The 12,799-nt window shown below is 58.5% G+C and overlaps 2 protein-coding genes across 4 annotated transcripts; both read right to left on the bottom strand.

The window, feature by feature from the left end:
* Positions 1-2,779: 2,779 nt before the first annotated feature.
* BACC1 (BPTF associated chromatin complex component 1) lies at positions 2,780-7,024 on the bottom strand. 3 transcript variants are annotated; one of them, XM_082197929.1, is made up of 6 exons: positions 6,894-7,024; positions 5,418-5,512; positions 4,265-4,366; positions 3,816-3,994; positions 3,579-3,683; positions 2,780-3,308 (listed from the first exon to the last, which is right to left on the bottom strand). In XM_082197929.1, the coding sequence occupies exons 1-6, from the start codon at positions 6,912-6,914 to the stop codon at positions 3,241-3,243; spliced, it is 570 nt and encodes a 189-aa protein (XP_082054055.1). In that variant the 5' UTR covers positions 6,915-7,024; the 3' UTR covers positions 2,780-3,240. The 3 variants fall into 3 exon arrangements, with proteins under 3 accessions (XP_082054055.1, XP_082054056.1, XP_082054057.1); XM_082197930.1 differs by having other exon boundaries at positions 2,780-3,304; XM_082197931.1 differs by lacking the exon at positions 4,265-4,366.
* A 1,717-nt stretch (positions 7,025-8,741) lies between these two features.
* On the bottom strand, positions 8,742-12,315 carry RNASEK (ribonuclease K). Its single transcript, XM_082194586.1, has 3 exons — positions 12,147-12,315; positions 10,253-10,329; positions 8,742-9,946 (listed from the first exon to the last, which is right to left on the bottom strand). The coding sequence occupies exons 1-3, from the start codon at positions 12,222-12,224 to the stop codon at positions 9,805-9,807; spliced, it is 297 nt and encodes a 98-aa protein (XP_082050712.1). The 5' UTR covers positions 12,225-12,315; the 3' UTR covers positions 8,742-9,804.
* Between the last annotated feature and the right edge of the window lie 484 nt (positions 12,316-12,799).

Here is a 12,799-nt window from a genome sequence, read left to right as displayed (position 1 = left end):
ACCCCACCATTAAAAGAGAGGAGCCCGGCCCCCCCTGCGGACCCCCTCCTTGAAGAAGAAACCCGTCATTTACAGAACACACCACATCCTGCCCTCGAAGGCGTCGCCTCTTCCTCCCAGAGGAAGGATCGGGCCCTGGACACCTCTTGGGTGTCTCACTGCAAAACAAAGGGGTGGGGTTGTTGTTTTCCAGTGGTGGGGGGGATCACGCCACCCCCCACCCGAGAACCCCGAAATTTAAGGGCACCCACCACAAAAAAAACCAGCAGCTGGACATTCTGAAGCAAAACAGGTTCCTTTTTACTCTCCCTCCTCCACAATAAAAAAATAAATCAAGCCCCCCCCCCCAATATTTCGATCCCTCGCCCCACCAAATATGTATATAAGCTTTCGGAGCCTCTAACCCTGAAAACAGGGAAATGTTGAGAGCAAGGTTTGGGCCCATCGAGGATTTGACTGCCATCCGCCCCACTGCCAGTCCCTGTACCCCAAAAACAGCATTTTGTGGGTGTCCTTTCAACTCAGTGCCCACAAATGAGCACCCCCTGCTCTGAAAAAAACCACAAAACCCCCCACCCCACGCCCCCAGGGACACCCCTCTCCCATTCCTCTAATTCCCCCGGTTTTCCTTTTGAGCAAATCACACCCTTTGGCTCTTGAGGAGGGAGGAGGCCAGCCAGGCAAAGGCTCCAGGCGCCTCTGAAACTCCTCTCCGGCCATTTGCAGCCTTGGAGAAAATAGGTGGGGAGGGCGGAGAGACGGAAAATGGACGCGGTGAATTCACACCCCCCCCCCAGTTAAAAAGAGTTTGGGGTCACTTTTTTGAGGGGGTGGGAGAAAGATACCCCTGAAAAAATTAATAATAATGGAATTAAAGTGAACACTTCATTTCCAGTTAAAATGGAACATGGCGAAACGGGGGGGGGGGAGCAGTTATTATTATTATTATTATTATTATTATTATTATTATTATTATTATTATTATTATTTTATTCATACCCTGCCAATCTGGCTGGCTTTCCCCTGCCACTCTGGGCGGCTCCAAACAGAAAATTAAAAAAAATGATAAATACATCAAACATTAAAAACTTCCCTAAATAGGGCTGCCCAGCATGTTACCGGGGGGGGGGGGGGTTGGTGGTAGTTTTAGAGGACAAAAATGCTATTTTCTTTGTAACTGAAATAAGGTCTGCCAAAGAAATTTCGGGAATCATGGGGAAGGCAGGGCTTTGTCCCCACTGCACACAGACCCACCGGCTCTCCACCAAGTGGGAGGGTCCCAAGTTCTTAGGTGTCGGCCTGTCCCATCTACCCCCCCCCCAACAGGGAGGGACGGGTTCTTTTGGGGAGGACAAATGCCCCCCCCGGACCCATGGTCTTTTGGGGGTGCAGCCGGATGTGTGCACAATTGCATGACCCCCCCACCGCCACCCCATCCCTTGGCATGAATGGCTTGTGTGCAAATTGTGGCGGGGTGGGGGGGGTGTGCTGCCCCTTGAGCAGCCAGGAAGGGGGGGCTGGGCCTTGCCCCCCGCCCGGTCCATTTCCTCCTGCTATGCCACTGCCCTTGGGGGGCTGCAAGGCCTCCTCCTTGGGGGGGGGCACCCTGGCTGCTCCGCGTTCCTCGTGGGGTGGGGGTGGCGAGCCCACCAGCTACTTCGGGAAGGGGTTTGGGGTGGGGGGACACACAGGGACGTGTTTCCCGAAATGCAGGCCTTGCACAGAACTGCCGAGCCAGGCCGGGTCCCGGGGGTCATCTAGTCCAACCCTCCGCAGTGCAAGCACGGGTTCAAGACTGGCCAGGCGGCAGGGGCACAAATAATAAAATGATTATTCGTTATGATGGTGTAGATAAGAGAGCCCCCCTACCTACCAACAAACACACACACTGTGATTTTATCCCAGTTTCACAAGCTCCTTCCTGACCCCCCCCCCAAGATACAGGCCCCCTTCTTCCCCCCACCCCTTTTCTCTCCACCCCCCAGGAGTGGGAAATGGCACAAGCGAAACCGAAGGCGCTGAGGTCGGCAGGACTGAACTTGCATGGTGAGCATGTCGGGGGGGGGGCAGAACAAGCAATGCTCCGGAGCCCCCAGCACTGACTCCCCCCCCCCGCCCCCCCAACAGTTCTGGACCGGATGCTGCTTCCGCCCAAGCAGCACAATATGGTTTGTCTGGTGGTCTGGGAATCCACAAACCGTCTTGTGGTGTTGGCGCGAGCGCAGAGAGGACTTCGAGGGGGGAAGAGAGTGGGGGGGCTCTCCAGCCCCCCCCACATGATGGAAAGCAGATGCCCCCTCTGGACACACCCCCAGCGGACCGTGCCCCCCCCCTGCTCCACACTGAGGCTGGTCCCGCCGTAGCAGCACAGAAATATTGGCACTGCCTTGTCCAGCCAGTATTGCTTGCGCTGCTCCCGTGGGCCTGGCACACACACAGGGGGGGGGCTGGAAATGTGGGGTGAGGAGATGGGGGGCACGTAAAAAAGAGGCTGGGGAGAGGAAATGGCGAGGGGGGGGGCGGAGACGTCCTGCTCTGCTCACATTCTCAATACAAGACAGTATCTTTATTGTCATTGTCCCATACAGAACAATGACATTCTCCCACCAGAGGACTCTCCCTCCGCACCTGCCAGGCCGCCCCCTCTCAGCCCCTGGGTCCCAAATTGCTGGGGGGGGGGAGGTCTGTGTGTCATCAGTGCCCCCCCCAATCCCTGGTGCTGCTGTCTCCAGAGGCCTCGGGCGCAAGACGGGATGCTCAAAGAGACAGGAGACCCAGGAGGGAGGCAGGAGGCTTTTATTGCTACCATCATCATCATACAAAAGGACAAAACCACACTGGGGGGGGGTGAAGCTAAGGAGAGCCCCCCCCCCCGTTTGCAGAGGAGTCCTGCCCCATGGGGCGCAGCGAGGGAGTCAAGGGGGTCTCCGTGGGTCAGCAGGGAATGAGGGCAGCCGCATCCATCATGGCAGACAGGTGAGGAGTGGAGCGTTAGAACGCCCAGGTGGGGAAGAAGGGGGCAGCCCCCCAACTCCTCAACCTCTCCTCTCCCCACTGGGGGGGGGGCAAAGATCCAGGAGGAGGTTGAGCAGCTGAGATTGATACCCCCCCTTCCCAGAGGCAGGACCAGAGGTGGAGGACCAATCCTTGGCCTGGAGTGGCAGTGCTTACATGGGGGGCCACGAGATCGGGGGGGGCGGGGAGAGAGCCCCCCACCGGAGGGCAGGGGCAAGCGGTCCGTCAGCGGGAGAGGAGGGGCAGGTCTGTGCCAGGGGTCATGAGGAGTCCAGAGTCCAGATTCAGGCTGTCTAGAAAGAGAGAGAGAAAGGACCAGGGAGCTGGAGGGAGGGGGGAACGGGGGGGGGGGCACAGTCCAATCCACCCATAAGGCCCCTGCCCCATCCAGCGGGGGGAGCCCAGCCCCCTAACCCGGGGACATTTTGCACCCAGCACCTCTCACACAGCCCACCAACCAAACCCCACAAAGAAGGTGTGAGGAGCCAATTCCCCATGGGGGGGAGAGAAAGAGAGGGAGGGAAGGGCCCCCCAGCACCCACTCGGGACCCCCGAGTCTTTACCCTGGTCGAAGTTCAGCTTCTTGGCAGGGGGGGCGTCTCCCAAGCCTTCAATGTCCACCAGGTCGCTGTGGGCGTCAGAGTCGTTCAAAGCGCTGAGGGTCACGTCTGTCGGAAGGGGGGGGGAGACCCTGTTTAATGGGGGGGTGCGCATGCAGACCCCTGCTCCTGGTACAGACAGAGACCGCCCCCCAAGACAGAGAGAGAGAGAGAGAAAGCCCCCCCCCAGGTCCCACTCACCAGACGCCTTCTGCTTCTTCGCAGGGGGAGCCGAAGGGTCGGGGTGGCTGCCCGCCCCCTGGGTGGAGGGGGGGCCTTGTGGCTGCCCCTTGCGGGCCCCCTTCTTGGGGGACTCCGAGGGGAGGGGCAGCCCGCTGTCCTCATAGACCTTCCGCTTGGCCGCCCCTTTCAGCTGGGCCCTGGGAGTCGGGGGGAGAGGAGGGAGAAGAGGTCAGGTTCCCTCAACAGGAGCGCGGGGCAGTGGGTAGAGAGCCAGACACCCCCCTTCCAAAGCCTGGGCTCCTGGGCCTGGCCTGCCTCAAAGGGCTGCCGTGAAGAGAGCAGGAGCAGGATGCAAAAGGGAAATAAAGAAGCTTGATGCGTCCAGCCCCTGCTTCCTACGCTGCCCTGTGGAGCGGCCTCTCTAGAGCTGTGCAAGGACCCCCCCCCCGCCCCCCAACAGCCCTTACACAGTCCGGTCTTTGATGAGAGCACTGATGCGGTTAAGGTCGTCTCCAAAGCGCTGGACGGAGGCCCGGAGCAGGGAGATCTCCGCATCGGTCCATTTGGCCCTGGGGGGGGGGGACAGTGGGGAGTGGGGGGTCAGGATTCTTGCACCGCTGCTACCTGCTCCTCCTCCCGCCCCTTCTGCTGCCAGGGATGCCCTTCAAGCAACATTCCCACCCCCAAAATGCAAAAAAGGGCCTGCAACCTCTTGATCCCCCCCCCCTGCAGCGGGAGAACCTATGGGTGGGAGGGTTTGGGTGGTGGGTGGGGTCCGCAGAGGGGCCCAACTGCGTTTCTATGGCACTTGGGACCCCAGAACTGGTGCTAGGCCATGCAGTTATCTGCATGTTCTTAATACAATATATAAGATATATTTAATACTGTTCTATACTACACACACCTAGATCTACCTTCAGAGCCCTTTATATGGCAACTTGCAATTTATGCATATAGTATAGATAGAATCACAGGCCCGTGCAGAAGCACATCAGTTGGGCACATGGAAAAAGGTCGTCCCCAGCTATGTGATGATTTTAGTGCTCAGAGGGGGGCACACCTAGGGGTTAGTGCAAAAACTAGGGCCAGGGCCTTTTCAGTACTGGCCCCGCTCTGTCCCAAGAGACCAGGGCCCTGTGGGACTTGACATCTTTCCGCAAGGCCTGCAAGATGGAGCTGTTCCGCCTGGCCTTTGGTTTGGACTCAGTCTGACCCTTATGGTCTTGATCTATGGGCTACTTTTAAAATGAGACTGTATTTTAACCTGTATTTTAAATTGGTTTTTTTCCCCTATTATGTTTTTACTGTAATTTTACTGGTGTTAGCCGCCCTATTTATGATTATTAAAAACCACTGCTCTCCGCTGTGGCTCAGAGTGGCTAGGAACCCACCAGCTCACCTGCGCGCTATGAAGAGCACAAAAGCTGACAAAATGCAGCCTTTTTGAGTTTCCGGTCCATGGTGAGGGCGCATTTCCTTGCCAAGGTGCAAGGGAGCCGAGGGACCCCTCTGGGTGCAGCCTGTGGAGCATGCACCCCACCTTGCCCCCACCCCTTGGAAGAGATGGGCGGCCCCCTGACTGAGACCACAGAAGCCCCTCCCTCCCTCCTTGGGGCTCACCCGGCTGGCGAGGAGTCAGCCACGGGGTGCAACTGCATGGTCAGCTCGCCCAGCTTGGTGAAGGCGGCGCCAGCGGCAGAGAAGATCTCGCCCACCTGTGGAGGGGAGAGAAGTTGGTTGAAGAAGGCAGAGGGGAGAAAGGGTGGGCAGGGGGTGGGCAGCTGCAAAGCCCCCTTGCTGAGGGCCCTCTTGCCCTCCACCAAAGGTACAGTGGTGCCTCGCAAGACGAAAAGAATCCATTCTGTGATTCTCTTCGTCTAGCAGTTTTTTCGTCTTGCGAAGCAAGCCCATTGGCGGATCAGCTGATAAGCGGCTTAGCAGCTTAGAAAAAGGGGGGGAGGGAAAAAAAACCCGCAGGAACTCGCAAGACATTTTCTTCTTGCGAAGCAAGCCCATAGGAAATTCGTTTTGCGAAGTACCTCCAAAACGGAAAACTCTTTCGTCTAGCAAGTTTTCTGTCTTGCGAGGCATTCGTCTTGCAGGGCACCACTGTATTTTTCCTTGTGGAAATAAGGGGCTGGAGGAGAGGGGGCGCATGCAGAACACCCCCCACACAACCCACCACACCTGCTTCTTTGGGTGCCTCTGAGCATGCACAGAGTATGTTATTTATTTATTTATTTATTTGCTTGTTTGTTCGTTCATTTATTTAATTTGTATACCACCCTTCGTCTGCAGATCGCAGGGCTGTTTGCAACATCAGAACACAAAATAAATAGCTTTAGGGAAAACCAAACAATAACCCAGGACTTTTTTCTGGCTGGATCTCCGCTCAGGCCCCTCTCAGGTGGCGCCATTGTCATGAGAACAAGGGAGAAGCTTGTGGTGAGCTCTGGGGCCTCTTTTTCTAGAAAAACTGCAGATAACCCCAAACCCTTTTAGAAGGCCAAAGGCCCGTGAGAAGAGGAATGCTTTCTTCCTGGTGCTGAAAGGTAGATCAAGGAGGCGGCAGGCAAGTCTTCCGCCAACGGGGAGCCACTGCAGAAAAGGCCCCGTTCTGGCTCTCTCAGGGGACAGGAAGGCGAAGAAGGAGGAGGATCTCGGGGTCCGGGGAGGGAGAGAGGCGGCCCTTGGGGGTCCCGACCTCTTTAAGGCTTTATAGCTCCAAGCCAGCACTTTGAAGGGGGAGCCAGGATGGGTGTCCCAGGGGTGTCCCCTCTTGCAACCGGGGCCCTCCATTCTGCCCTGAGCTGCCTGGGACCCCCAGGGGTCATCCAGCCCAACCCGCCGCAGTGCGGGAAGTGGGGCTCCCCATCCCTTGAGCCGAAGCTGCGGGGTCTCGGGCGGGACCCTCGGGGAGGCGGAAGAGGCCCCGAGCCGAAGAAGGGCGAAGCAGCCCCGGGAGGGAGGGAGCGAGCTCTGCCCTCCTCCTCCTCCTCCTCCCGCCGCGCGGCACTCGGCCCATGCTCAGAGGCACCCTCCCCCCTCCCAGAATCCTTGGCGGCGGCGCTCCCCCCCCCTCCCCTCCGCGGGTACCTTGGTGGAGGCGGACGTCATGGCGCCCCCGCCGCCGCCTCCGCTGCTCCGGGAAGGAGACCGGCCGCTCTGCTGCCTCCCCTCGCCGACACTCTATGCTCCCGCCCTCGCCCGTCTCCATGGCGACCGCGCTTCCTCTTCGCCCTTCTAGGCCTCGCGCTCCTTCCCCCCCCCTCCTGGCGCTGCCAATGGGGAGCAAGGCCTCGGAGGAAGGGGCGGGACTTCGGCCTCGTTCTGGCGGGAATAATAGGGCCCTCTAGCCCGAGGAGGAGCCGAGGCTCTATGGGCGCCGCTGCCCGGCCTCTCCCTGTTCGCGGAGGCACGTGACACCCGCCCCGAGGAAGCAAGAGTCATGTGACTGTTTCTCCCCCGCCTGCGGAACTCCCTGCCCCGAGACAGGCCTTCACGAGGGAAGGGGGTCGCCTGGCCTCCGCCGAACCTCCAGGCCCAGAGGCAGTCCAGCTGCGAGGTCCAGCCCGGGAGCGAGAGGCGCAGAGTTGGCGGGGGGGGGGACCCCCAGGGTCTTCTAGCCCCACACGGGGTTGGAGCCCCCAAGCCTGAGACTGAGCGATGCCCCCGCTCTGGGCTGGTGAGGCAGGCGATGGGAGGCCGAGGAAGGACCCTTCGCAGGAGGCAGGGAGGGGAACATCTTCGGGGGGGGGAGAGAAGGGGAGGCTCCCCGGTGAGAGCTGCGAGGGCGCAGCCCCTTTGGTGCGAGCGAGAGAAGGGCGAAGATCCACGGAGGGTTAAGGCCTCTGCAGTTTCTTCTTTCTTCCCACTTTCTTTTTTTCTTTTCCCCCTCTTATGTTTTTTTTAAAAAATATTAGATTGGTTTTTATTGCATCCTACGCTGAAAAGTTTCAATAAAAATTATATCTCTATAGAAATGAGTTTCATGCTCTACTGCTGGACCAATCCCAGAGTGTGATAGGAAGGGAAGATACAGGCTGCACAAGTGTGCCAGAAGGCAGGGCTTCCTTCACTTCACCACCCCAGAGGCAGACTCCGCCATCGCCTCCCGGGACAGAAGGCTGCCAGCAACATTTACAGGTGGGCAGCACCAACGGAGACTGGAGACTTTGAGGTGTGTGGTGGGCACAAACTCTTCCCCCCGCCCATGACTCAGTGGTCCAGAGAGCTTCCTGCCCTTTCTGCCTTTGAGTCTTGGCATCCTCTTGCCAAGAGGGCCCCACATGAATGGTTTAAATTGGGATTGATGGGTTATTGTATTTTTGACAGCTTCTTATTAACTGGAGCCTCCTGTGAGCCTTTCCTGCCCCAACGTTTTGCTAGATTCACAACGAAGCACAAACTTGCTTCTGTGTGGAAGCAACCAGCAACGTCAAACAAACTGAGGCAGAAGGCGGCAATACATGGTGAACGGCCACGAAAGCCATGTTCTGCCTCCGCTATCTGGGCAGTGAATGCCTCTGAGTAAAAGTTCCTGGGGAACATGTGGGGTGAGTTGCTGTTGCACTCAGATGCCTCCCTGTGGGCTTATTGCCTCTGGGGCCCCTGGCCGTCCACTGTGAGGACAAGAGCTGGACCTTCGGCCTCATCCGGGAGCCAGGATCTTCTGGTGTCCTTATGGAACCTCCAGGTCCAGAGACAGTCTATCTTCATTCCTAAGACCTTTGGGGTATTTGGCCACTGTGAGGTCAATAGGTCCCCGTTGGCCTGACCCAGCAGCCAGGGACCTTCTGGTGTTTTCATAGCACCACAGGCTTCCCTCTCTCCCTGAAAGCCAAGTACAGAGAATGGCAGGACTAGCAGTCTTGGCCAATGCCCCCACTTCCCCAAAATGGGGGGGGGCACCGAGGAAGAGGAACAGAAAAGCAAAGCAGCCCACACAGATCAAATGCTGTTTATTGCACAGGTGACCAAACGGAGAGAGAGGAGGACAGCTTTCAACACGTTAGTCCCCTGGATGCACAACCAGATCCCCCCCCCACTGCACCCCAACCCAGAGCCCCTCCCTCCCAACACCACATCCTGATTGAGGGAGTTGCTCAGGGGACACCCCGTCGTATAGCATACAAGCATTCCACTCTCAAATCTGCAGCTCTGAGCAGCCACTTCCAGGCCAAGTCTCCAAGTCAAGCATGAAAGGGCAACTGAGCTTGCAGCCTCATTAGCCAGCTGGTGGGGGGGGGCTGTTGGCAACAGGGGCAGAGACTAGGGCAAGTTGCCTGACCACGCCTTAGTCCTACAAGAAGAGAGTCAACGTCTGCACAACAAACACTGGGGAAGAAACACCCAAGTTCTAGGATCGAGACACAAACGGGACTGGAACTGGAATGGGCTGGCTCTTTCAAGCTAACCTCCCCGGTTAAAGAGACAACAGAGACGTGGAAAAGAAGAGGTGGGGGCTGTTTTCACTGTACACATACTGCGGGGGGTGCGCCTTGTGCTATTTACAGAACAACCCCGGCACAGAGGTTCTGCCAGCCGAAACCAGCCCTTGCTGGTCTTTGATGGCGAGCAGAGGCCATCGCAGGGAGGGCGTTGGCAGGCAGAACTGGGCCATGTGATGCACTGGGGGGGCAGGGGGGGAGAGAGAAGGTGCAGCAGCCAAGAGCAGCCCTGGATATGTCCCTTTCGTAAACTAGGTGCTCCAGACCAAGTTGGGAAACTGCACTTTACCCGCACAAACACACACGGATATATATATATATGATTTAAAAGGAAATATTCCCCCCTCTCTCCCCACCCACCAGCCCCCTTCCCCAGCCGCCAGACCCTGGACTTGGGGCGACCAGAGGATCCGTTGCGTGGAGAACGAGGGCTGAGGAACCCCAAAGCAGGGCCCCAGTGTCCAAAGAGGGAATAAATATCAGAGGCAGAAGGAGAGGGCGGGCCGTCCCCACTGGCAGGAGGCTGGAGCCTGGGGGCTGGGCGTGGGGGGGCGCCATTAGCGGACCATGTACTCCTTCCGTTTGTTGAGGCGCACTTGGCAGAAGGAGAAGCCCCCCAGGAGGACGTAGAGGCCGGCCGCGATGAAGCAGTTGTAGCTGACTTGCTCATACAGGGCGTAAATCTTGTCTGGACCACCTCTGGGGGGGCAGAGAGAGAGGAAGAGGGTGGTCAGGTTCCCAGCTCCCCCAGGACACACACACACACCCAGCCCTGCCCCACAGTTCCTCCAGAATCCCACTTCACAACCCCCTTTCTCTCCTGGAGCAGCAGCTAACCCAAGGCAGTGGCGGGGGGGTTGTATGTTTGGCACCCACCAGGTGTGGGTAGGTGGGTGGGAGATGGGAACAAGTTCTCCTTCCTGGCTGATCCTCCCCCCTTGCCAGCCGCAAGGCTGCTGCCCACCACCCCACAGGAAAAGAAGGACCCCACCCTGCCCTACTCACGTGAAGTCATCTTCGTTGGTGGGAACGTCCTCAATAAGGACTGCTGAGTGGACATTGAAGAAGATGCCCAGCAACACCTAAAAAAGCAGAGGAGAAACAGGGGTGGTCTCTCCGGGGAGTGGAGGGCAGGGGGAGCCACAGTGGCCACCCCCCTACAGTAGTTGTAGTACTAGTAATTCTCATTACATACATTCATTCATTTATGCCCCGCCCATCTGGCTGGGCCTCCCCAGCCACTCTGGGCAGCTCCCAACAGAATATTAAAAACACGATAAAACATCAAACATTAAAAACTTCCCTAAACAGGGCTGCCTTCAGATGTCTCCTAGAAGTCAGGTAGTTCTTTATTTCCTTGACATCTGGTGGGAGGGCGTTCCACAGGGCGGGTGCCACCACCAAGAAGGCCCTCTGCCTGGTTCCCTGTAACCTCGCTTCTCGCAGGGAGGGAACCGCCAGAAGGCCCTCGGAGCTGGACCTCAGTGTCTGGGCAGAATGATGGGGGTGGAGACGCTCCTTCAGGTCTACTGGGCCTTTGAGGCCGTTTAGGGCTTTAAAGGTCAGCACCAACACTTCGAATTGTGCTTGGAAATGGACTGGGAGCCAATGCAGGTCTTTCAAGACTGGGGTTATGTAGTCTCGGCGGCCGCTCCCAGTCACCAGTCCAGCTGCCATATTCTGGATTAGTTGTAGTTTCTGGGTCACCTTCAAAGGTAGCCCCACGTAGAGCACATTGCAGTAGTCCAAGTGGGAGATAACCAGAGCATGCACCACTCTGGCCAGACAGTACACAGGCAGGCAGGTAGGGTCTCATCCTGCGTACCAGGTGGAGCTGATAAACAGCTGCCCTGGACACAGAATGGACCTGCTCCTCCATGGACAGCTGTGAGTCCAAAACGACTCCCAGGCTGCGCACCTGGTCCTTCAGGGGCACAGCTGCCCCATTCAGGACGAGGGAGCGCCCCAGACCCACCGTCCCCCCAAAAGGGGGAGAAAGAGCAAGCCACAGAATTGAGAGGAGAAACCAGCCCAGATCTCCTTTTGCAGCAGGCACCATCTAAGCCTGAGGAACCCAGCACCCTCTGCAGTGGGGTGGCAAGCCCCTCCAAAAACAGACCCCAAACTACATGCCAGCTGCTTGCTCGGGTCTCCTTTGCCACCTGCCACCCCCCCAAAAAAGATCGCCCAGTTCTTCCAACTGCACATGAAGGAAAACCCTGAACTCCCAGAAGGAACCCTGCCTGAGAGGAGTCCCACCCCTAAAAAGGTGTCCCCCCTGAAGGTATTCCTGCCCTCTGGCCAGTTACCTGCTGCTCTCTGCACATGCTCCGTCCCCCCACCTCCTCCTCTGCTGTTTACCCAACATGCCTCTCTTTAGACAGGCCTGGTTTCCCCCCGGGCTGTGTGCGTGTTGGGGGGAGGGGGGAGGATTCGCCCTGGTGCCCCCCCTCGCCCAGTGACTGACACCCGCCTGAGCCACAGTCACCCTTTCCAAGCCTCTCATGGGGAAGCTGGAGGAGGAAGTGGGGGGGGGAGACTGCCAGTGGCCAAGGGAGACACCCCCCCCGCCCGAAAATAAGCTTCATTACTAAATTCGTGGGAGGGGGCACCTCTCCCCATCACTTCCCCCCACATTCTGCCCTTGCTCCCAAAAACTTGCCCCCAAAATCCATCTTCCCTTCATTGCACCCTCCCCGCAAAAAAGGGCTCCTTGCAGTTCCGCTTGCACGTCTGAATCAGCCGCTCTGGGTGCAAGCAGCCCCGGGTCAAGGGCCGGGGGCCAAACTCGGGTGGGTTATTGGGGGGGGGGAGAGAAGAAGCACCAAGGGCTGTCAGCCCCCCCCCCGGCCCCGACACGCATCTGGGCGTTCGCACACACGCGCGCCTCGCTCCTCACCAGCATGATGACGCCCCAGGCGCTGAGCACGATCCCGCAGGCGGCCATCTTCGGCCCGCAGCAGAGGAGGGAGACCATGGCCCCGTGAAAAGCCCGGCGGAGGGACGGGAGCGAGAGAGCGAGCGAGCGAGGAGCCCCTGCTTGGAGCTGCTGCCTGGCCGAGCCGACGCAGCAGACTGAGCCCGCCCCTCCCGGCGCCCTCGGCGGGTCAGCTGCCGGGCGCCACCAATCGCGCCAGAGGAGGAGGAGGTTGCTGCCGACTCCCCCTCCCGCTGAGCGGAGCAGTGGAAGAGGCCGGGGGGCGGGGCCGGCGCTCGGCGCAGGCGCGCCTTGGGCTGGGCTTGGCGCGTCCCATTGCAAGAGCGGGGGGGGGGTCTGGACGCAGCCAAGAAGAGGAGGCCCCTTCCGACCAAGCAAAAGCTTTCTATATTGAAATAAAAATAGAAGCAGCTCTTTGGGAGGGAGGCTGGGCTAGATGACCCTTGGGAACCCCTTCCAATGCTACAGTTCCGTCTAGGGAGACAATGGGAGAGTGCGCCTTGGGGGGGGGTGAAGTCAAACCCTTGGAGAGTCGCAGCGCCTGCCGTGGCTGCAGAGACTGGTGCAGGAGAGACATGTTTTGTTGCAGCCGGGGCAGAGGAAGGCGGCCGGTT

Source organism: Podarcis vaucheri, assembly GCF_965113315.1.
Source record: "Podarcis vaucheri genome assembly, chromosome: 13".
Taxonomy (NCBI): Eukaryota; Metazoa; Chordata; class Lepidosauria; order Squamata; family Lacertidae; genus Podarcis; species Podarcis vaucheri.
The sequence above is the reverse complement of the archived record's forward strand: the minus strand, read 5'-3'. Positions and strand labels throughout refer to the sequence as shown.